This window comes from Ahaetulla prasina, chromosome 1 (assembly GCF_028640845.1).
Source record: "Ahaetulla prasina isolate Xishuangbanna chromosome 1, ASM2864084v1, whole genome shotgun sequence".
Lineage (NCBI taxonomy): Eukaryota > Metazoa > Chordata > Lepidosauria > Squamata > Colubridae > Ahaetulla > Ahaetulla prasina.
This window is the reverse complement of record NC_080539.1, coordinates 319,816,041-319,839,096: the sequence shown is the minus strand read 5'-3', so window position 1 is coordinate 319,839,096 and position 23,056 is coordinate 319,816,041. Positions and strand designations below refer to the sequence as shown.

The window sequence follows — 23,056 nt, the reverse complement described above, 5'->3', positions numbered from 1 at the left end:
CGCTTGCTTCTGCGCATGCACAGAAGCTTCCTGATGATGTCGGGGTCAGTGGGCGGAGCTTACCCCCCGTTTTACTACCAGTTCGCAAGAACCAGTCCGAACTGGGGGCAACCCACCACTGACTCTATTCCCATACATAGTAATCTTAATGAATGTAGTCAAGCTGTTACCATCAAGTATCTTTATTTAATTTGTTTTTCAAAGAGATTTTGGGTCAGCATATTTAAATCCTTCATCTCTATCTTGCTTGGTGTATAAGACACGATGCTAATCTTTGCAAATAAATGCAATGCTTAATCAAGTGACAATTACTGCTTCAAATATAGTGAATGCTTCCTACCAGTTTGCCACCAAGTGTCAACTACAGGACACTTTCTATCTCCGACTACATTGAAGTACCACTCCCAGGCTTCTGAATTGATAGGCTCGCCCACTGCAAGAAGAGAGAAAAAATAAAGTAACTTGTAAAGAAAAAAAATGGTTTGGGTACATGCATTTTGTTAAACCTTAACATATTTTAGCTCTGGCTTAGCATAATATGTGAATCCATCTGTTCCAGCTTAACATAACATAACATAATAACAGAGTTGGAAGGGACCTTGGAGGTCTTCTAGTCCAACCCCCTGCCCAGGCAGGAAACCGTACACCATTTCAGACAAATGGCTATCCAACATTTTCTTAAAAATTTCCAGTGTTGGAGCATTCACAACTTCTGCAGGCAAGTTGTTCCACTTATTGATTGTTCTAGCTGTCAGGAAATTTCTGGCAAGTTCTAAGTTGCTTCTCTCCTTGATTAGTTTCCACCCATTGCTTCTTGTTCTACCCTCAGGTGCTTTGGAGAATAGCTTGAATCCCTCTTCTTTGTGGCAACCCCTGAGATATTGGAACACTGCTATCATGTCTCCCCTAGTCCTTCTGTTATGTGCACACCATTCATTCTCAATAACATTTTAACAATGATTTAAAAAGTACTGGATGAGCAAAGGGTGTTAATCCTACAAATACGATGAATTTAACACCCCACCTGTTAACCAAAATACATACAAATTCCAATAGAAGAGATTGAACTGCATTGAATCCTCAAGGTTTTCTGAGCTTGATTCTTTGCATGCAGACTAGTGGGATAATGAAACATTTGCAAGCAAATCAACCAAGCTCAGAGAGCACAAGAACTACATATACCTTCTTTGCCAGGATGAAAATGATATTGGCTGCCTTAGTACTCACCTGATCCGAGAATTTTGAGGGAAGATCTGTCATATTTCTTTACCCAGTTATCTCCATATTTAAGAAGAAGACGAATTGCTGTTGGGGCTCCATAAAACTGATTTATCTTTAACCTCTCCACAGTTTCCCAATAACGCCCTAAAATAACAAACAAATCCTTTACCTGGTTCACATTTACAACATGTGCTTCTCAAATATATAAAATCAAAATGAGAAGCTGAAATAGGTCACATCCCATATTTTAACTTTGCATGAAGTACATGTAATAGTTATTAGATGTACATGCTATGTACATATAAATCTAATCATAATTTAATATTTATATAAATATTATTAATATTTATATTAAGCTTTATGTTTTTATATTTTGCTTGTACACCACCCAGCATCGCTCTGTGAGACAGATGGGCAGTTTCTAAATGTCATATATAAATAAATGTATTAAAAATTCCATTAAAATAGATAAAAATGTATATTATAGGAACTTGTAAAGAAGATGCATATTAAGACTTTAAAGAATAAAATATCAACTTCATTGCCAATACTGGCCTAGTGATTAGGGCACCAGGCTAGAAAGGAGAAGACTATGAGTTCAAATCCTGCCTAATCCATGAAAGCCAGTTGGGAGACCTTGGGCCCATGACTCTCTCTCAGCCCAACTCACCTCGCAGGGTTATTCTTGTGGGGAAAATAGGAAAGTGTATTGGATAGGTTCACTGATTTAGTTAATAAATAATAAAGGTGGGATACAAATCTATCAACAAATAAATAAATGCTATTGTAGAGTTAACAAAACTAAACTAAGACCTAATGCAATGAGTAAATCCACCAATGATTTCAGAACACTACAGGTAGTCCTCAACTTACAACCACAATTGAGCCCAAAATTTATGTTGTTAAGTGAGGAATTTGTTAATTGCATTTTACAACTTTTCTTGCCACATTTGTTAAGTGAATCATTGAAGTTATTAAATTAGTAACATGGTTGTTAAGTGAAACTGGCTTCTCCATTGTCTTTGCTTATCAGAAGGTTGCAAAAGGAATCACATGACCCTGGGACACTGCAACCGTCATAAATATGAACCAATTGTCAAGCAGCCAAATGTAAATTTTGTGACCATGGGGATGCTGCCAAAGTCATAATTGTGAAAAATGGTCATGAGTCACTTTTTTCAGTGCCATTGTAACTTCAAATGGTCACTAAATGAACTGTTATAAGTTGAGGACTACCTATATATCTTTAGAAAGCATAGTAATTATGTATTTAGCTACAGGCATCGCCACACCATTATCACTGTGTAAAAAGCTATTATTTGAAACAATTCTACCCATCATTTTCTTCTTCGCCTAGACTTTCAGACCACCGCTCACCACCGTAGGGAGACGGAACCAATGCGTTGGTTCCGTCCCAGGCGCCTGATGGACCCAGAGAGATTCCTGACGGAGCTTGGGCCGTTTCCTGAGGATCTTACCCACGGCACGACTGAAGAACTGGTTGCGGCCTGGGAACGGGCCGCGGCTGGGGCTTTGGACCGTGTCGTGCCTTTGCGGCCTCTGACCTGGCGTAGATCTCAATTGGCTCCCTGGTTTTCCGAGGAGCTGAGAGAGATGAAACGCCGGAGAAGACGCCTAGAGAGTATTTGGAGGTCTAGCCGTTCCGAGGCTGATCGGACACTAGTGAGGTCTTTTACTAAGACCTACCTAGTGGCAATGAGGGAGGCGAAACGTTCCTACGTTTCCACCCTCATTGCATCAGCAGATAACCGCCCGCCGCCTTGAGCCTGGGTGACCCGCTCCTCCTTCATCAAGAGGGACGGGATGACCCTCACAGGGACGAGCTGAGGAGTTTAACGGTTATCTATACGATAAAATCGCTCAGCTTCGGGATAGTTTGGACCAAGATTGCGATGATCCAGCCGAGATGACAGAGACACGCCTTGTTGAGGTTTTTTGGGATGGGTTTGATTCTGTGGCTCGAGGACGTGGACAGGTTGCTGGGGAGGTTACATGCAACTACATGTTTACTGGACCCGTGTCCTTCCTGGTTAGTGCTGGCTGCTCAGGAAGTGACACGAGGCTGGCTCCAGGGGATTATAAATGCTTCTTTGGTGGAGGGGGTTTTCCCCGCCGCCTTGAAAGAGGCGTGGTGAGGCCCCTCCACAAGAAGCCTTCCCTGGACCCAGCTATTTTGAGAAACTATCGTCCAGTCTCCAACCTTCGCTTTGGGGTGAAGGTTGTAGAGAGTGTGGTTGCATGGCAGCTCCCCCGGCACCTGGAGGAAGCTGTCTATCTAGACCTGCTCCAGTCCGGCTTCCGACCCGTTATAGCACGGAGACGGCTTTGGTCGCAGGATGACCTCTGGAGGGCCAGGGACAGGGCTGTTCCTCTGCCTTGGTCCTATTAGATCTCTCAGCGGCTTTTGATACCATCGACCATGGTATCCTGCTGCGCCCGTTGGAGGGATTGGGAGTGGGGGCACCGCTTATCGGTGGTTCTCCTCCTATCTCTCTGACCGGTCGCAGACGGTGTTGACAGGGGGCAGAGGTCGCCCCGAGGCGCCTCACTTGTGGGTGCCTCAGGGTCGATTCTCTCGCCTACCCTGTTCAACATCTATATGAAGCCGCTGGGCGAGGTCATCAGTGGTTTCGGGGTGAGTTATCATCTGTACGCTGATGACACTCAGCTGTACTTTTCCACCCCGGACCACCCCAACGAAGCGGTCGAAGTGCTGTCCCGGTGTTTGGAGGCTGTACGGGTCTGGATGGGGAGAAACAGACTCAAGCTCAATCCCTCCAAGACGGAGTGGCTGTGGATGCCGGCACCCCGGTACAGTCAGCTGCATCCGCAGCTGACTGTTGGGGGCGAGTTAGTGGCCCCTGTTGTGTCTTGTCCGCTCTCACCGCAGCCGGGGTCTGCTTATCTGCTCCCGAACATGGAGGAATATATGCCTCCCGGCCCCAGTCCTGGCTCCATGCCCAGACAAGCTGCAGAGGAGGGGGCACCTCCCGGTCCCAGCCCTGGCTCCATGCCCAAGCAGGCTGCAGAGGAGGGAGCATCCCCCGGCCCCAGCCCTGGCTCCATGTCCAGGCAAACGGAGCAGCTCCCCCTCCTCCACAGCATGTGAGCCTGAGGAAAGTTTACTTCCAACAGCTGATTGGAGTGACCCTCGCATCAGAAGATTGGATAGGCGGAGGCAACAGAAGGAAGGGAGGGGCAGGCCTTAATGAGTGCTGAGTCATGGAGCCACACCCCATGGCCTATATAAAGGATCTGCTTTCTGGCAGTCTCTGAGTCAGGCAAAGTCGAACTTATCTTGCTGAAGTCACTTACTGGTCTCCTGCCTGCTCTGAGGACTTTGCTAGGACTTTGGGCAGAGCTGCAGAGGCAAGCCTGATTCGGATTTCCCTGACCCGGCCGTCAACGGAGGAGTGGGACACGACAGCCCCAAAGGAGGTGGTTCGCAACTTGGGCGTCCTCCTGGAGGGACGGCTGTCCTTTGATGAACATCTGGCGGCCGTCTCCAGGAGGGCCTTTTACCAAGTTCGCTTGGTCCGCAATCTTCCTTGACCGGGATGCCTTATGCACGGTCACTCATGCTCTGGTTACATCTAGGTTGGATTACTGCAACGCTCTCTACATGGGGCTGCCCTTGAGGTGCACCCGGAGACTACAGTTAGTCCAGAATGCGGCTGCGCGAGTAGTAATGGGAGCCGCTCATGGCTCCCACGTGACATCACTACTCCGTAGTCTGCACTGGCTTTCTGTGGTTTTTCGGGTGCGCTTCAAGATTTTGGTTACCACCTTTAAAGCGCTCCATGGCTTAGGACCCGGGTACTTACGGGACCGCCTGCTGTTACCCTTTGCCTCCCACCGACCCGTACGCTCTCACAGAGAGGGTCTCCTCAGGGTGCCGTCCGCCAAACAGTGTCGGCTGGCGGCCCCCAGGAGTAGGGCCTTCTCTGTGGGGGCAGCGACGCTCTGGAATGAACTTCCCCCTGGCCTACGTCAAGTGCCTGATCTTTGCACCTTCCGTCGTGAGCTTAAAACACACCTATTTATTCAAGCGGGACTGGCATAATAATGTAGAATTTTAAATGTGGGGTTTATTAATATTTAAAAATTTTAAAATCTAAATTTTAATTTATCAGCCTTTATAATTTGCTATGTTTTAAATGTTGTTTTAATTGTATATATTTTGTTTTATCGTTGGCTGTACACCGCCCTGAGTCCTTCGGGAGAAGGGCGGTATAAAAATTTAATAAATAATAAAATAATAATAATAATAATAAAACACAATTTCTGTTATGTTCTGTTATGTTCCCATTTGTAATATACCCCATGTATTAAAAAAACCCAGAGCTCCCATCACTCTTAACTTGCATGTTTGTGTAAGCTAACAGATATGAGAAGGCAATGGAAAAGAAGGGGAAAAGTTTCATCTTCTATTAATTCTAACTAATTAATATAGCACCTCCACTGAACATATTATTTTGGAAAATAATCCTAACATACGCATATAGACAGTAGCGGAAGCCAATTAATGGAAGATAGGGAAAAGGAATGATAATGAGCACAAAAGAAGCAATGTAATGAGGTATAAATTCAATTATTGATGTTACCTTAAAGTCTCTTAAAATGGGCTGCATAGAAATAAAGTAAAATAAAAGTTATCTGAGCCACGAATTAATCTACTGATTATACCGAAACCATATAATTTAGTGCCTTTCTTTGTCTTGCACAAAAATCCCATTACCGAATCTTTTTAATTTTTAATTTTAATATTTTTTTACCTGGATTAGGATACACTGGAGTACTCTCAAAAAGGACTGTAGTTCCTCCATTACATAAAGGTCCATATACCACATAACTGTGACCTGTGATCCAACCAATATCTGCAACGCAGCCAAAAATATCTCCATCGTTGTAGTCAAACACATACTAAAGAAAAATGGGCAACATGAGATAGAAGTCGCTTTCTCCTGTCCCAATATACTTATATAATTTTCTCCAATTAGGCAGTCTCCAGATGTGCAGTTTTAATGTATAGCCTCCGATTCCTCCAATAATCATGGTATTATCTGTGGTCAGATACCTGCTTCATTTCATATATTTTTGCATAATATCCTACCTCAAACCATTTACTCTGGTTGATGAGCAATCATATGTTCTTTGGCAAAAAAGAGCTAGAAAAAAGCTTTCACTGTGCTTGAGAATTAATGTGAGATTCTCTTATTAGCAATATTTTCATGATGTAGCCACCTATTTAAGAAATGAACCGAGGATTGCCTTCCTTTGCTCTTCCTATCAACTAAGTTACCATGAATACCAGTTCCCATCACACCGTTTTCAGGCTTCACCTGAACAAGGTGGGAGTGGACTTTTCCTAACCTTTGACAACTTGACCCAATACTGCCAATATTTACAATATTTCAGGAACTTTCATGAAAAATTAAATGTACAGGTATAAGCTCAATAGAGTATCTTCAAATACATTGTAGTTTAATATGATGTAAAGAGGGAGATTACAAAAGTATGAACAAGATTTATAATGAACGAAAGAAGTAGCAATTAAAAAACAAATGTGAAGGAAAAGGGCTTATACCGTATAATCTTTGGGGTCATGGCCTATTTTCAAAGCAATTTTTAATCTCAATGATAATAAATGTGACATGGCCATCTGGACATGCATATTTCTTCTCCTGCTTTAAGAGAGTTAAATCAAACTCTTCCACTCCATGCACTGTTTCTAACTACAATTAATCATTACACAGGTATTCTTCAAAAATCACATCACTGTTTCTTCTGCTGAACTGGTCCTTTTTTTGCAATCCCCTGAATCTTTCCAATCCAAATTTGCCTTAAAGATTAAAGATTAAGAAGTCACTAAAAGTGACAGAAGAGAACTTGAAGTTGTCCATCAACAGTTAGCAACACTTAGAAAACAAATGAAATAGACTGTCTGCTCACTGTATTAGAGGCTTTCCAACTATGATGAAAAACACATTATTTCTAGATTTCTATCTTAATATATAAATCAACATTTGCAAATTGCAAGCTTCTTCTATCTTTTTCCTAGTATCTGTCAGTTTTGGAAGACAATTTTCTTTTTTGCTTCTTAACTGCCACATATTTTAGCTGGGGAAGTTGGGAGGGGGTGTTGGAGCGATAGAAAATTAGTCATAACAACATTCCGCATTCAAGGACATCCTGCGTCTGATGGAGACTGCCTGAAGATTGTATCCAATTGAGCGTGAAGAGTTGATTGGACAATGTGATGAACTTGTGGGTGTGGGGCAGGGCTGTGAACTGTCAACTGGGTGTGGAAAACCTGGAAGCTTTCAGCGTTCTCCCAGCTGTGCCAACATGACATCTCTAATAAATTGGAACTTTGAGGAACCTCAAGCCTCAGAGCTTTATTTCATTGGGGGAGTTCCTTGGAACCCTGACAGTATCAGTATGTGACTCTCCTCTAATTAACAATTAAAGGCTCTGTGAGTACTGTTGTAGCAACTAGTTCTGTGAAATCCCTAGTTCAGCCTCCTGAATTCAAAAAATAACTGCATTTCCTAGGAATGTTTCCAGAATGTAATTGTTGGAATTTTAATATAGCTTTGGGGGAAAATGGCTTAGGTGACTTTGTCAACATCTACCTTGCAAAACTGACCCAGGAACTGGGTTTTTCTCTGGCCTGACACTCACTGTATTATTTCACTTTCTAACTTCTTGCAGAGCGGAACATTCTCTAATGCACTATCTTTAGTTTCTTGGCTGTTATTACTGCAGCTATTATTGAAAACAATGCTGCTCCATTCCCAGCCCTCTCTTCACTCCCCTTTCTTTCTAAATCTATTGTAACAGATGAGCATTCCAGAGGGGGATGTGGGTGAAAGAGCATTCAGTTTGCAATGGAAATTTGACATTCTCTGAGTTGGTTTGGGGATTTTTTTTTTCCAGTAGGAAGGCGCCAATGTGAGTGCTGTTTCCAGCTGAAGAGAAGAATTCATTTCAGAGTTGTCTTGAGGTTACAATGGCACTTGGACGGAAGGGCTGAACCACACATTAAAGCAGCGGTCACCAACCTTGGTAACTTTAAGCCTGGTGGACTTCAACTCCCAGAATTCCCCAGCCAGCTGGCTGGGGAACTCTGGGAGTTGAAGTCCACCAGGCTTAAAGTTGCCAAGGTTGGAGACCCCTACATTAAAGTACTGTGACCAATATCCCAGTCTTTTCTCTTTTTTTTGCTTTTACAAAAATCAGAAACTGTGAACGTTATTTGTAGTAACACAATTAACTTTTTTTTAACCAAGCAATTTTTTTTCTTGCAAAGAAACATATGAAGCCTTACAAGCTGGAAAGGAAGAGATATCAAACTTTATCCTGTGGGGAAAGAATCTGAAAATTTGTCTGATGCCAGCGTATCTACTCCAAAGTAAATTCTACAATGGTGCTACATTCCACATTAATATAGGATCAGTCTGCCAAGCAAAGACTTCTAGCTACAAATGGCTGTCTGGCTATCATTTGGGAATAAGCCCCCCAGAGCACTATAGAGCTTGATTTGGATATTCATGACAAGAGTATAGACAATTTATTGTAATTTTGTATATACCCCTTGGAAATAAATTCTGCTGGATATAATGGAGCTTCTGTATATACCTGTTAAATATGAGAATAGTCATCTCTTCGTGTTCATAAGGAATTTGCTTTCTAATTAATTATGTGGAAAATAAAAACATTTTACAATAAAAAGTGGCCATGTGAAAAAACACTTTTTAATAGCTTGCTGGCTATTTACTGCCTGATTTGTTGTCTGCTCAGGGCTTGCTTACTTTCAGTGCCATGTGATCACCCATGAAGAATCACAGATAAAATGCTACCGAATATAATTGACCTTGTAGAATTGCAAGATAACCCCTATTTTGTACCTTATGTGTGAGGGCAGCATACAGCAAATAGCCTGCCTGAGAATGAACCAGGCCTTTGGGTTTTCCAGTACTTCCTGAAGTGTAAAGGAGGAACAGTAAATCTTCGCTCTCCAAGGTAGCAGGTTGACAGGTTACATCCTCTTTCATAATTTCCTGTCACAGGAAGCAGATAATCTTTCAGTAGGCTCTCCTCAAAGATCCTCTGAGATCTTCTCTAGTTCCCTCTGTACCAATGACCAAACTAATAATGAAGCATTATTAGCATGGAATAGTCCAAATATTCATTTTCACAAAACAAATTCCTATTTCTCAAGGCTCTGCAAGGAATGTTATAATAATAATAATAATCATAACAGAGTTGGAAGAGACCTTGGAGGCCTTCTGATCCAACCCCCTGCCCAGGCAGGAGACCCTACACCATTTCAGACAAATGGTTATCCAACATTTTCTTAAAAATTTCCAGTGTTGGAGCATTCACAACTTCTGCAGGAAAGTCGTTCCACTTATTAATTGTTATAACTGTCAGGAAATTTCTCCTTAGTTCTAAGTTGCTTCTCTTCTTGATTAGTTTCCACCCATTGCTTCTTGTTCTACCCTCAGGTGCTTTGGAGAATAGTTTGTCTCCCTCTTTTTTGTGGCAACCCCTGAGATATTGGAACACTGCTATCATGTCTCCCCTAGTCCTTCTTTTCATTAAGCTAGACCAGCGGCTCTCAACCTGTGGCTCGTGACCCTGTTGGGGGTCGAATGACGATTTGCCAGGGGTCGCCTAAGACCATCGAAAATATGGGAAGTATACTTGCGAGTCGAAGAATTCTGCTCCACAATGGTTGACTCCACAAGCCAGCTGCAGGCTCTTCAAATCGCTAGCCAAATTCAGCTTCAGGCGCAATGAATTAAAAAAGAGAGAAATCTTTGCTCTGATGTCTCCCTCTCAAGCCAGCTGCAATCACTCCCAATCGCTAGCCTAATCTGGCTTCAGGTGCGATAAATTTAATAGGGGAGGAGTCTCCACTTTAATGTCTATTAATGCCTATTAATGCCAAGGCAATCGCAAGCAGTTCAGATCGCTAGCCAATATGACTTCAGGCGCGATAAATTCAAAACGAAAATAATTTTACGGTTGGGGTCGCCACATCGTGGGGAATTGTATTAAAGGGGGTCGCAGCACTATAAAAGTTGAGAACCACTGACTTCCGGTTTGGCACCGTAGGTGATGGCGGTGATCTTTACGATCACCAACCTCTGGATTATGTGGAATCGCTAGGACAGCTTAAATCTGCTGTCCAGCGGTTCGGAAAACCCCCTCTTCGGGAGAAGGAGAAGGTGGTGAGCTGAGGGCAGAGGTTGAATTTCCCTAAAGCCCCTGAGAAAAAAGGGGTTTGAAGGGTTAAGTTCCCTCCAGTAACCCGAAGTGCTCCAGATCCGAGGATTCTTCTGCTTTGGCGGAACCAATCACCACGACCAAACGCCGAGACTTATTTTGGACAATAAAGGATTATACCGGACAGAACGAAAGTGGGAGAACTTTATGCAAGTAGCCAAGCCGATTCCCCGATACTTTGTAACAAGCTTGAAAACAGTAAAAAAATGGAGGCGAATTGTTAACAAGTTAACGAGTGGAAAGTGAAAGTGATACTTTCAGCGTTTGTCTGCAGTTGGTAATTTGCATGTTACTTGCTGCTTTTACTCTTTAACTCTTTGCTGCCTGCTGATAGAATCTAGGGGAGATTTTTAAATACTGCTTTAAAAGACTGTGTTTTTTAGAGGTTAAGAAGATTTAAAGTGAATATTAAGTTGGAAATAAATAAATATATAATTTTATAGAAGATGGCAGCCAAACAATTAAAGTCTACTGTAACAAAGAGCTCTGGAACTTTATCAGCTGGTGCTTCTCCAGCTCATACAGCAGGGACTAGAACATTGAATTTAGAGGCGTTACAAGAGAACTTAAAAGGCTTTATAGAAGAAAAATTTAAAGTAATAACTGATGAGATGTCTGAAATGAAAGAGCAGATATCAGAAATTCAAGTGGGAAATAAAGAAGTTAAAGAAGGATTTGTAATGGCAGTACGAAGTTTGGCAACGAATGTGATTTTATTGGAGGAGGAGGTTGAAGAAATTAAGCAACATAATTTAAAATTAGAAAATAAAATGGATGAATTTCAAAGTAAAATGGAAAAAACAGAGGATGAAATAGTTTTGATACAATATAGAAATATGGAATTTGCTCTTAGAATTCGAGGTTTGAAAGAAAATAAGGAAGAGAATTTAAGGGAAATTTTTTCTGAAGTATTTGCTGAGATATTAGCAGCTCGTCCAGCAGATGTGGCTTATCAAATTGATAAAATATATCGTGTGAATTCTTGGATAGCAAGGCAAAAAAGTTGCCAAGGGATGTTGTTATTTATTTTACAAACAGAACAGTGAGAAATCAGATTTTGCAAGCTTCATATAAGGGGGAGAAGATTCAGATTGCTGGTCAAGATATTTTGATATTAAAGGAAATTCCACCAAAAATGTTAAGGGCTAGGAAGGAATTTGCCTTCCTGGTGAATGAACTTAAAAAACATCAGATTGAATATAGATGGGATATTCCAACTGGTATAATAGTATATTATGCAGGAAAAGTATATCGTTTCAATACGGTTGGAAAAGCAAGAGAATTTTATGTTGAGGTATTAAAGTTGGAAGTCTTCCCCATTGGAAGCTAGAGGAAGGGAGGCTGAAGTGAAGGAAAGAGAAGTGAAGCAGGTACAAGAACAGATTGTGATGGAAGAAGATTTATTACAAGTGTTGGAAATACCTACGACGGGTTTAGATTCAAAAGAACAAAGGTTGACAAGAGCTGCTGCTAAACGCAAGGAACAAGAGATGAAGGCACAACAACAACTGGCAACTACTACAACGGAAACAGTGGGAGGAGCAAGGCCTAAAGTAAAATGTGATCTGCGGCTGGTGTTCCAAAAGTTTCCTATCTTGGAATGTTAATGGCCTGAACTCACCGTGAGAAGAGAAGGAAAGTATTTCATTATTTGAAACAATTTAAAATGACATTACCTGTTTACAAGAAACACATATTAGATCTTGCTAAATGTTGAGATGCGATTGTGAAGATGCTACTTATTACCATATATGGTGGACTTGTAAAAAGTTAAAGCATTTTGGATTAAAGTATGGTGGATTATGCAGAATATTTTGGAAAAGAAGATTAAGTTTACACCCCAGTTCTTTCTACTAGGAATAATTATGGACTATACAGCTATAGAGACTAAATTGATTTTGAACTTAATAACAGTCGCAAGACTTTTGATTGCTCAGTATTGGAAGAAAGAAGAATTACCTACAATCAAGAATGGACACTCAAAGTATCAAATCTGGCAGAGATGACAAAATCTCCGCTTACTTGAAAGACTATACACTAGAAAAATATATTCTAGAATGGAAAATGTGGATTGATTATATTTAAAATAAGTATCAGATAAAAAAATATTGAATAGCATATGAGTAAATTTAGGAAATATTTTGTATTAGATATATTTTTGAAGGAGAGGGGAATTGAGAGTGTGACTAAGTGTGGTGTGACTAGAGATTATAATTTAGGAATTATTTTGGATTATGATTGTTAGTTTTGATACCCTGCATTTTGTTCTGGGAAGTCGGGATGGGGGGTGGGGGGTAAGGGGGAGGGGAATTGGGGGGGGTTTGGTAGAGATGGAGTGATGGTTAATGTACAGGGATTATTGAAGAAATATAATTAATGTAGGATCGGGTCTGCATAGTTACCATTTTAGAACGGTGAGGAGGGAGAAAAGAGAGAGTAGGAGGTAGGAAAGAGGAGAAGAGGAAGGAAGAGGGATAGTAGAGGGAGAAGGAAGGTGTAGGGTGGAGGGAGGAGCGGATGTAGATAAGAGAAGGAGAGGAAGGTTTGGAAAGTAAAAGAAGGTAGAAGAGGGAAGAGTGTTAAAAAGGGGGGTGGTGACTGGGCAAGCCCGACTAATTGTATATAACTGTACATTGGATGAATTATTTGATATGATTGTAAAAATAAAACTTTTTATGGAAAAAAAAAAAAAAAGTTGAGAACCACTGAGCTAGACATACCCAGTTCCTGCAACCGTTCTTCATATGTTTTAGCCTCCAGTACCCTACTGTTGATTCCCTTATGGGCTATTTCTAACGTAGGTAACATTGCTTACACAAACCCTTGATCCTTCTTCCCTTGTGTCTCTAATGAAGTTTGATCTAATGATGTTTTCCTTCATAGCAATTAGTAACATGCACCTAGCTTCTAGGACAATATAATAACCATTATGTCATTACTTCACCCCAAATTGTCATCTCATTTTATCTTAATTGACATAGCTGCAGGTGACATATTTATTATCACATTTATTTGTTTGTTTAATTGTTTTGCCTCTAATCTGTACTTTCCAAGTTATTCTTTCACTCTTTCATATTTTTGAAACCTGAGTATTTTGCCCCAAGGGATAAGTGTTAATTTTAGGAATGATTTTAATTAGAGAGCTATTGTAAAAAATGAATTGGTTCTCCTTTTGCCAGTAATGAGATCCCAGTTAATACTGGGAAGACGACATTGTTATTTAAAACTACCAGAATTCTTAACAAATGGTCTTCTTGGCTTAAAAAAAAAAGGCTTGAGGAAATTTGGATGTGTTTTAGGAATTTTAGAAGTTGCATTTTGAAGCCATGGTGACCACTTTGCAACAGCACCTTTCCCACCCTTCCTTTCATGTTTCACTGTATGTTACATACAGTATTCTTAAATACTCTGAAAAAAATTATACTATATAGTATAATCCAGGAACTTTGGCTTATTATCACTAGGTAGAACACAATAGTATCCCTGGGTCAGATGGGGGACTCAAATCTTGGAAGGAAACCAAGTTTAGACCGATTCTGTTTTCTTCTTCCCAGAGCAGAAACAATGCCTCCCAAACAGGGATAAATTACTCCCAAAGTGAGTGTTTTTTATTTGGGTAACAACACATGAAGACACTATCTAGTCCAGGGGTCCCCGACTTTGGCAACTTTAAGCCTGGTGGACTTCAACTCTCAGTATTCTGGGAGTTGAAGTCCTCCAGGCTTAAAGTTGCCAAGGTTGGGGACTCCTGATCTAGTCACAGCAGCGACACTTAGGACTTTCTGATAAGCAGGTTTGGTGCTGAAAGAAAAGTTTGAGAAGAAATGAAGTTCTTAGGCATTTGCTCTAAAGGCACCAAAATGTGAAGATTAAGAAGCAAAAAAGAGTGACTGAACCAGTGTCCAGTGCAGACAGAATGTAGAAAAAGAGGTAAAATTCATGGAGGAGACAAGGTAAGGAAAAGGAAGCTATAAGAAAGCTATAAGAAAGGAGAAGGAAATGAGTCTCAGAGGCATCTTACTACCTTCTCAGTCCTGGCATACTGCAAGCTGGTTTGTTAACTGATATTACAATATTAAAACACAGTTCTCTGGCTCATTTTTCATCCAAAAGGAACATTTAGGTTAATAGAAACTAGGATCTTAGGGCCAAGCATGGCCTGAACAAAGAGAAAACAAGAGATGAAAAAAAGTTTCACTGAATATACTACTATAGCACTCATCCTCCGTGAGTTCATAAACTATGGAAACTGGGCAAACACAACTTTGTGTAGTGCTTTGGATCTCTTCTTCAGTCAGTAGTATAAGAATATATTACTCACCTCCTCTAGTGGTATGTCTAAATCAGACATGAGAACTTTCTCGTCTGTCCTTTTTGAAACAAAAACTCGCTTCACTGTTGGACAAAACTTCACAGCCTCATCTACTGTCTTCTTTAGTTCAACAACTTTTCCTCCTCTCAAACCTTGATTGACTGTGATCACTGTTTCAGACTGAGCTGAAAAAGGCAATACACCCCCACCCCCAAAAAAAATTAATATGAAAATTTTACGCTTTTCAAAGCAACTTTCTCCTGCTTTGTATTCTAAGGGGGAATTTGTCTAGTAAATTCCTCCCTGATACACTGTAGAGTATATTTTAACAAGTATATTATTTGTTATAAGTTAGTAAGTGTATTTTTGTTACAATAATTAACAAAAATACAGATTAGAAATTCTAATCTGGTCTCAGATTAGAAATGGTCTCACGATTATTTGGGAAATTCTTCTAACTTATCTCCTTAAGCATTACTGTATTTTCAAAAAGAAATAATAGCAACAGTTGGGTTAGCGTTAGGGTCAGCGTACATATAGAAAACTATAAAAAATAAAACAAAAACATACATCCTTCACATTCTATACAATTGAATTGAAAACCCCTGATACTGCATTAATATTATACTATACAACAGAATTCAATATAGTTATTGCTCTCGTTTTCAGCCTATTTGTCCTTGTTTTTATTGTCCTGTACCGTCTGCCAGATGGTAATAGTTCAAAAAAAGGGGTGCTCAGGATGAGATGGATCTTTAAGAATGTTTTGAACTTTCTTAAGGCAGCGGAAACTATAAAGTTCTTCCAAGGAGGGGAAAGATTTAACCAATTATCTTCTGGGCAATGATGTTAATCCTCTGGAGCGCTGTCCTATCTGCCACTGTGTAATTAGCAAACCATACTCAGGTGCAGTAAGTGGGAGGGAATAGTCTGTTGGAGTCTGAAAATTTGAGAGAAAGAGATGAAGAAAGAAGGAACATCAGCTTCAGAAGACAATCTTCCTTTGTTTACAAGTCAATTTACAAAATAAAAATTCTTGGGTCTTCAATTTCTACTGCTTTACTAAGGGCAGAAGTTCTTTTAAGCTAAGATATAGGCTTCTTTTTCTGCCAGCACTGGAGGAATGAGGATCTTGATATGTTAAGAATATTGTTTGTGGTTAAAAGCAAGTCATCCATAATCATACTTTTGAACACCATACTAGTCATGAGCTGAAAAAGAAAAGAAAACAGAGAAAGAAATACAGCATTCTTACCATCTTGGATTCTGTCAGCTAATGCAACAGAACTGAATCCAGCAAATACTACTGTGTGTATTGCTCCAATCCTGGCACAAGCCAACATGGTCACCACAGCCATTGGACAGGAAGGCATGTAGATAGTGACTCTGTCACCTTTCTTCACTCCCTGGCGCTTTAAGGTGTTCCCAAGTCGACATGTCAATTCTAGCAATTCTCTGCCCAAAGAAAATAAGTAATTTTAAAATAGAATAGAATAGAATAACAGAGTTGGAAGGAACCTTGGAGGTCTTCTAGTCCAATCCCCTGCTTAGGCAGGAAACCCTACACCACTTCAGACAAGTGGTTATCCAACATCTTTTTAAAAATTTCCAGTGTTGGAGCATTCACAACTTCTGGAGGCAAGTTGTTCCACTGATTAATTGTTCTAACTGTCAGGAAATTTCTTCTTAATCCTAAATTGATTTTCTCCTTGATTAGTTTCCACCCATTGCTTCTTGTCCTGCCCTCAGGTGCTTTGGAGAATAGCTTGATTCCCTCTACTTTGTGGCAATCCCTGAGATATTGGAACACTGCTATCATGTCTCCCCTAGTCCTTCTCTTCATTAAACTAGACATACCCAGTTCCTGCAACCGTTCTTCATATGTTTTAGCTTCCAGTCCCCTAATCATCTTTGTTGCTCTTCTCTGCACTCTTTCTAGAGTCTCAACATCGTTTTTACATCATGGTAACCAAAATTGAATGCAGTATTCCAAGTGTGGCCTTACCAAGGCATTATAAAGTGGTATTAACACTTCACGTGATCTTGATTCTATCCCTCTGTTTATGTTTATTCCATTAGACATCTCTAAATCAAGGTAACAGAGAACAGTGGAGAACAGCTTTTATGAACTATACTGTATATCTCCTATTCAAATTAGGACAAACAGAAAGGTCTCTATTTCTGAGACTCAGAAAACAAGCATGGTCATCGCTGTCTCCTGTACTGGGCTGAATGAATCACTGATCTGACTTTTAATAATGTAATATTGACATTTCAGTTCAAATCTTTTTCCTTCTCTAGAAGCCTAGGACTTGGCTGAGATTAAAAAAGCAAGTGTTAACCATTAAGAAGATTCACACCTCTTAGAAGACTGAAATAGATGGATAGAGAAAATGATAAGTCAGGACCTGTATGTAATTTGGTCTTCTTGCCCAGGCTCATCTTTCTCCCAGATTAACGCTACTTTATTTGGATTTTTGTGGACATGTCGATCCAGACAGTTAACTGAAAGAAAATACACCTCTCATTATTACACACTCAGCCATCTGCAGCTGCTGTTACTGTGCCCATCATAAATTTAATGTTGCTGGCTAGGCCATATTTCCTCAATCAAATGTACTATGCAAGGAATCAAGAATTAGCATCCTCTTTTGCTATATTTATACATCTATACCATATGTATGTAGCTATGTATGTATGTACACACACACATATACATACACATAAACACAGATATGCCAGATTCTACATATATATGTGTTTGAATATATATTAACAGACCCATCATTATTTGCTTACAAAGTTCAGGTGCAAAATTGACAATTGATAAATGAATTGTACAACCTAAAGTCAAATTGTGCATGTTGCCCTGCTCAAGGTCATCTAGGTAGCTCATGCCAATTATAAAATGTACTATTGAATTTCACAACTCAAGAATTCTAGAGTCTAAAGTTAATCATTCGCAATCTCAAACAAATGTTAGTAAATACATTTCAGAATTTAAACCACAGATTCTACCTTTTCTTGAAATCACTGCTTCTTGATTAACTGCGTTCTTTCATATTTACTGTGTTTTTATCTTGTTTATATAACCCATTCAGAACATAGTGGTTATTGGTAGAATTAAGAAACACACTAAATAAATAATTTGTTACATAGATACTTTCTCTTTCTAAGCCATGGTCATTTTTAGAGCTTTAATCCTTAACTTGGATTCATTACAGAAAAAATACAATGTTTCTATAACACAGGTTTTAGAAAGTGTTGCTGAGAGGCATGACCAGCGCCGTGACGGAACGGACACGAACCCCAAGAGCTCTGGGGTGAGTACCGACAATCCCCTCGATATGGGGGTCAGGTCTGAACCATAGCTGCCCTACAGGGGCAGTGAAGAATGAGGGAGCTGCTGGAGTGGACAGGGAAGTTGCAAATTCCCTGTAGCTCTGGCTTTTTTCCCTTGATCCAGCGAGGAGGACCGCAGCTATCACCAGTTGCCTGAAGTCGGGACGGCCACAAGAATGGGCAGGAGGATAAAGCATAAGTACTGAACAAGATATTGAAGCTGGTGAGTTAATACCAGCTTACGAAGAGGCACTAGGAGCAATTTTGCCACCAAGCATTTAAAGAAAAATTGAGAAATAGCAGCTAATTTAAACAGGAAATGCAAATGGAAGGAAATAATTAATGATACCTAAAACCTGACAAAGTTGGCTTGGAACTTAAGTCTAGAGCCCTAAATGAATAGAGAAAACAGAGAAAAATATGACTTTTAATTAAAATTGACTTTGGAGAATTTTGGAGGTTTTTATCGATTATTTAAAGATTATAAGCAAGAAGAAAAAAGAGAGGAATTAACTAAGATTTTAAAAATGGATTTTAATTGAGCATCTCCCAGTTCCTCTATTCTTTATAAATTCTTTAAAGGATTATAATGAAACTATTTAAACAGGACTGAAAAGAGGCAACAAAGAGAAACAAAGAGAAAAAAGGTGCGGCTTTAAAATGGATACTTTGTTAATTGTGGATTGTAACTGTAGATTAAAGACTGACACTTAAAGACAGAAGAAGAAATACAGGAGGGAAATGTCTTTGTGATTTCAGGACAATTTCAAAGGAGGATTTCAGCAACTAGATGGATGACCTTTAAGATTCATAACATCAAAGAATAAAGTAGAAAACAATGGACAATAAGATGTATACAACTGTCATTTAAGCAAGAAATATAAGAAATGATTACAGACTGGAATATTAAAGAAATAAGCTGCCTGCAGCAATGATAGCGAAGAATGTAAAAAGCATGATATAATAATGTAAAACTAAAATTTATGTTAAAGATTAGAGGATTATAAAAATGTTGAGAAGAGGAGGAATGGGGTAACAAGGAATCTAATAAGTTAAGAAAATATGCAGTTTTTAAGCATATGTAGTGAAATTGAAATAATCTGAGATAAAACTTCCAATAGAATATTTGAATATAACTGTGGAATTATGTGAGAAATGCGATATGTTTGCTCCTTTTCATTTTGTTTTTTTTATCTTGTTTATTATTTTAAATTTTTTCTTATTTGGAATGGGATTATGAAATAATAAGTGATGGGAAATTAAGGTGAGATTTAATGTAGGAGAGATTTTTATAGAGATTACCTTGTTTTTGTTTTTGTTACTGGTCTGTCTTTGATAACATTAGGGATAAGTATGGCTGTATTTTGTTTAATGAAGAAGGGAGGGGCAAGAAAGGGGGCAAAAATGTGGGAACTAGATTTGATTAAATATCATTCAGGATAAAGGGGTAGAACAGATGTTTTGATAGAAATGTGCAAATAATAAAATTTTAAGAGGGGAAGGGAAAAATCTTGGATAAACAATACGAGGGGGTGAAATTTGAAAAGTGTTTAATTATGTACCTGACTGATATTTTGTTCAAAAGATTTGTATGTGGTTCTTTTAAAAAATAAAAATAAAAAAAACTTTTTTCCAAAAAAAAAAGAAAGAAAGTGTTGCTATAAATCTACTTTTTACATACAAAGGGTCATGTGAGTCTCTACCACATCTACTTGGATTTTGCATTCCAATGCGTCACACAGTTTTTGTTGGCTTTTTTCTCTCAGGAAGACTCACTTCCACTACTGGAACCAGACTGGGAGAAAAAAGCCAGCTTAATTGTTAATTCACACGGTACCCTATCTCACTTGCTTCTGGGCTTTCCATCTAAATGAAGCAAGTCAAAATGGCCACCTGTACCAAATTTATTTTGACTTTTACAATAATAGTAAATGTATGTTTCATTGTAATACTTATTTTTCTCCATTAATTGCACCATTATTTCTCCATTCATTGCATCATTAACACAATTATAAGCCTTTCTTTTTATTCTACAATTTCCATCATCTGGGAGCACTTGATCTGCGTCAATTTCATGTTATGTTTAATGCATTTATTCAGTAACCATAGTTTACTGCAATGTGTAAAGTCAACCATTCACCCAAAGCTATATAGCAAATCCACTGCTCATGCCTCACTGCTGGGAGGTGGCTGCTGGAACTTCAGGAGAACAAATACCAGACAGCTGGAAGACAGCGCAAATGTTTTTAATCTTCAGAAAGGAGGGAAAAGAGGATCCATATAATTACCAATGGCAAGTCTTATATTGATACAGCTATCCCCTAGGAATAATTTAATTTGGATCCCTGCAGAGAGAAGAGGCATTGCTAAACAGGCTCTTCCACACTGTAATTTTTAGAAAGCTAATGTAGGTTAGAATGTTTTTATATGTAAGAGTGATACTTAGCACAGGTTTGTGTTCTGGTTTGTTTTTGTAGTGATAGGATTATGTCACATACACTATATTAAGATGATATATTTTAAGAATATCTGCAGGAACCCTGATAACTATGTTGACATGAGAAAAGTCATCGTAGTTTATATAAGCATCACTAAGAAATATCAGTTCAATTGAAACGTAGCTTCTCAATGTCCATGGTTTACTGACTAATATTTCTATGTCATTCCATTTCTGCAGGATATGAGCAGGGCATAAACATCAGAAAACAATTAAAACTGCTCCAAACTTATCTGATAAGCTAGATGAAAAGCATACACAGCATATACAACAGATGAGTGAAACCACCTGAGCTATATAAACAATTTACTCATGTTGAGTAAATACTTTTTCACATACACAATTGAATTCTGTGAGCTGCAGTTCTTTCGTTGTACTGTTATCAACTATCTGATTCTATTGCAGTTATTTTAAATCTGAAAACATAAACACTTTATAAAGTATAAAAATTTGATCTGATTTTTTAAAATCAGTAAAATGCAAAAATAGGTAATTACTTCTAAAAGACATTTTGCAGAGAACATTTGTCCTACAGTCAGCTAGATCAATGTCTTCCTGAATCCAGTGTAAGAATAAACAATATATTTCTGCTTATTCTGCTTTTCTTTATTATGTGATCCCTTATCTGACTATTTTCCAAAGATAGAAAAACAGTTCATATCATTGTAATCCTTCTAGTAAGCAGGCTACAGAAGTCTTATAAACAAAGAGCTTCATATTATAGATAGGAAGAATTTTAGATCCACACTATACATTATGCTACTTATGCAACATTTACTCTCTCCCATCCCTTCCAATATGTGCTACTTTCTTGAACTATACTCCCAAGCGTGTTTAAAATTAATTAATTAATTTTCAGGGTATTCAAAAACAAGGCAAAATGGTTGGAAAGTTGACTTTGGTGAAATTTAAAACAGAATTTTAAAAGACCTTATACCCAAAGGTCCTGGGCTGCAATATTTTCTTCCTTCACAAGTAGAAAAAGACAAAACAGTTGAATTTATACTGACCTGCTACATTAAGCTGTCCTCCAAGGAACCAGGATACCTTGCCCTGCTGAAAGTTACAGTCACTAACAGAATGAAAAGGATTGCTCCACATCAGTCGGCTTCTTGCTAGTGCTCCCCAGAATACATCTGCTTGCTCCACTGAGAGCTGGTATAGTTCTTGGTGATTCCTTGGTCCAGGAAAAGCTGTGGCTTCTGGCATGTATGCAGTCAAGGGACCTCTGCTCCATGCTCTGCTTTGATAAGAAAATTTCTGTCCAAAGGCAATTTTGGGGAAGCAAGTTCTAACCAGCAACCAGGCCATGATTCTAGGGTATAAGATTGTCCTTTATTTTTACCCAGACAAAATCTTACTAGCAAAAGTAAAAAAGAAAAAAGAAAAATATTTGTTCCTGGCGCTAAGAAATGTGATCCCATTAAGTTTTCCAGAACCAGATGGTAAATCCACATTTAAACTGAGATTTCAAGAATGTCATACTCTCTTCCTGAAACATAGAGTACACGTATACTACTCTACTTCTAGAGAAACATAAGCAAAGGAAATCCAATCTCTTTTAAGGGAGGAGTAGAGGGTGGGATTTAGTAATGCCTAACTGAAATAACCTTCAGGCTGATCTGAATATGCTTCTGTATTAAATCCAGCTGTGACTAGTACTCACATGCATTTTAGTCAAATTAGACCATGCTGGCTCAGAATCTTCCTGTATAATCTTGTCTGCATAGTGGGTCAGTGTTTACTTCTGCTGCCTGCAAGCAAAAGAGCTTCCAGGCATATGAGAAACTAATCTATTCATAAAGAACGACATGCACTGGTGCATGGAATGTGTAAATAATAATAGGCCAATTTATGATAAAGAGAAGACTTTGGTTACAGTACCTTCATTACACTCAAACGTCATTTTCCACAACAATTGACTCAATCATTATACACAGAGTTTGCTAGGAGTTATAGTTCCTTGTTTCAAAATAAGAAATTTTGTGGTTACTTAGAAGAAAGACATTTTAAAAATAATGGAATCCGTAAAAGCAACCAAGTTTTCTTGAAGGACAATTGCCTTTTATCCCTGAAAATGGTCAGCCATGTGTCAGGGTTGTGGGTTGTTGTTTTTTTTTGAGATACATAATATTTGGAGTCCATAGTCGCAAGAATGGCAACAAGTCTTACTGGTAGCCCACAGTGATGTGGTTTATTATGTCTCAGAGTCTCTTGATGGATAAACTCACATGGAAGTTGTTACAGCTACAGCTGCAAAGTTGGTGAATATTTTTGCCACAGATCTTTTTCTTTCAGATAATATAGTCATTGAGTTACAACCAATAATCGAGTCTGGCAATTATGGTCATAAATCGTCCCGGTCATAA

General features: G+C 39.0%; 1 protein-coding gene across 5 annotated transcripts in view; it reads right to left on the bottom strand.

Moving 5' to 3' along the window:
• Positions 1–22,234, bottom strand: part of LOC131187751 (acetyl-coenzyme A synthetase 2-like, mitochondrial) — a 31,969-nt gene extending 9,735 nt beyond the window's left edge. For 4 of the 5 annotated variants that reach the window (XR_009152615.1, XR_009152616.1, XM_058162336.1 and 1 more), the window contains exons 1-8: positions 21,698–22,234; positions 17,257–17,353; positions 16,104–16,303; positions 14,858–15,033; positions 9,153–9,305; positions 6,018–6,165; positions 1,228–1,365; positions 341–433 (exon numbers count right to left, since the gene is read on the bottom strand). Coding sequence is in view for 3 of the 5 variants with exons in the window: in XM_058162336.1 (XP_058018319.1) it covers positions 341–433; positions 1,228–1,365; positions 6,018–6,165; positions 9,153–9,305; positions 14,858–15,033; positions 16,104–16,303; positions 17,257–17,353; positions 21,698–21,998 (1,306 nt within the window). In the remaining 2 variants the exon portion in view is untranslated. Of the gene's footprint in view, positions 1–340; positions 434–1,227; positions 1,366–6,017; positions 6,166–9,152; positions 9,306–14,857; positions 15,034–16,103; positions 16,304–17,208; positions 17,354–21,697 lie in introns of those variants that run through there. The other variant, XM_058162339.1, reaches the window with a different exon arrangement.
• Positions 22,235–23,056: the final 822 nt, after the last annotated feature.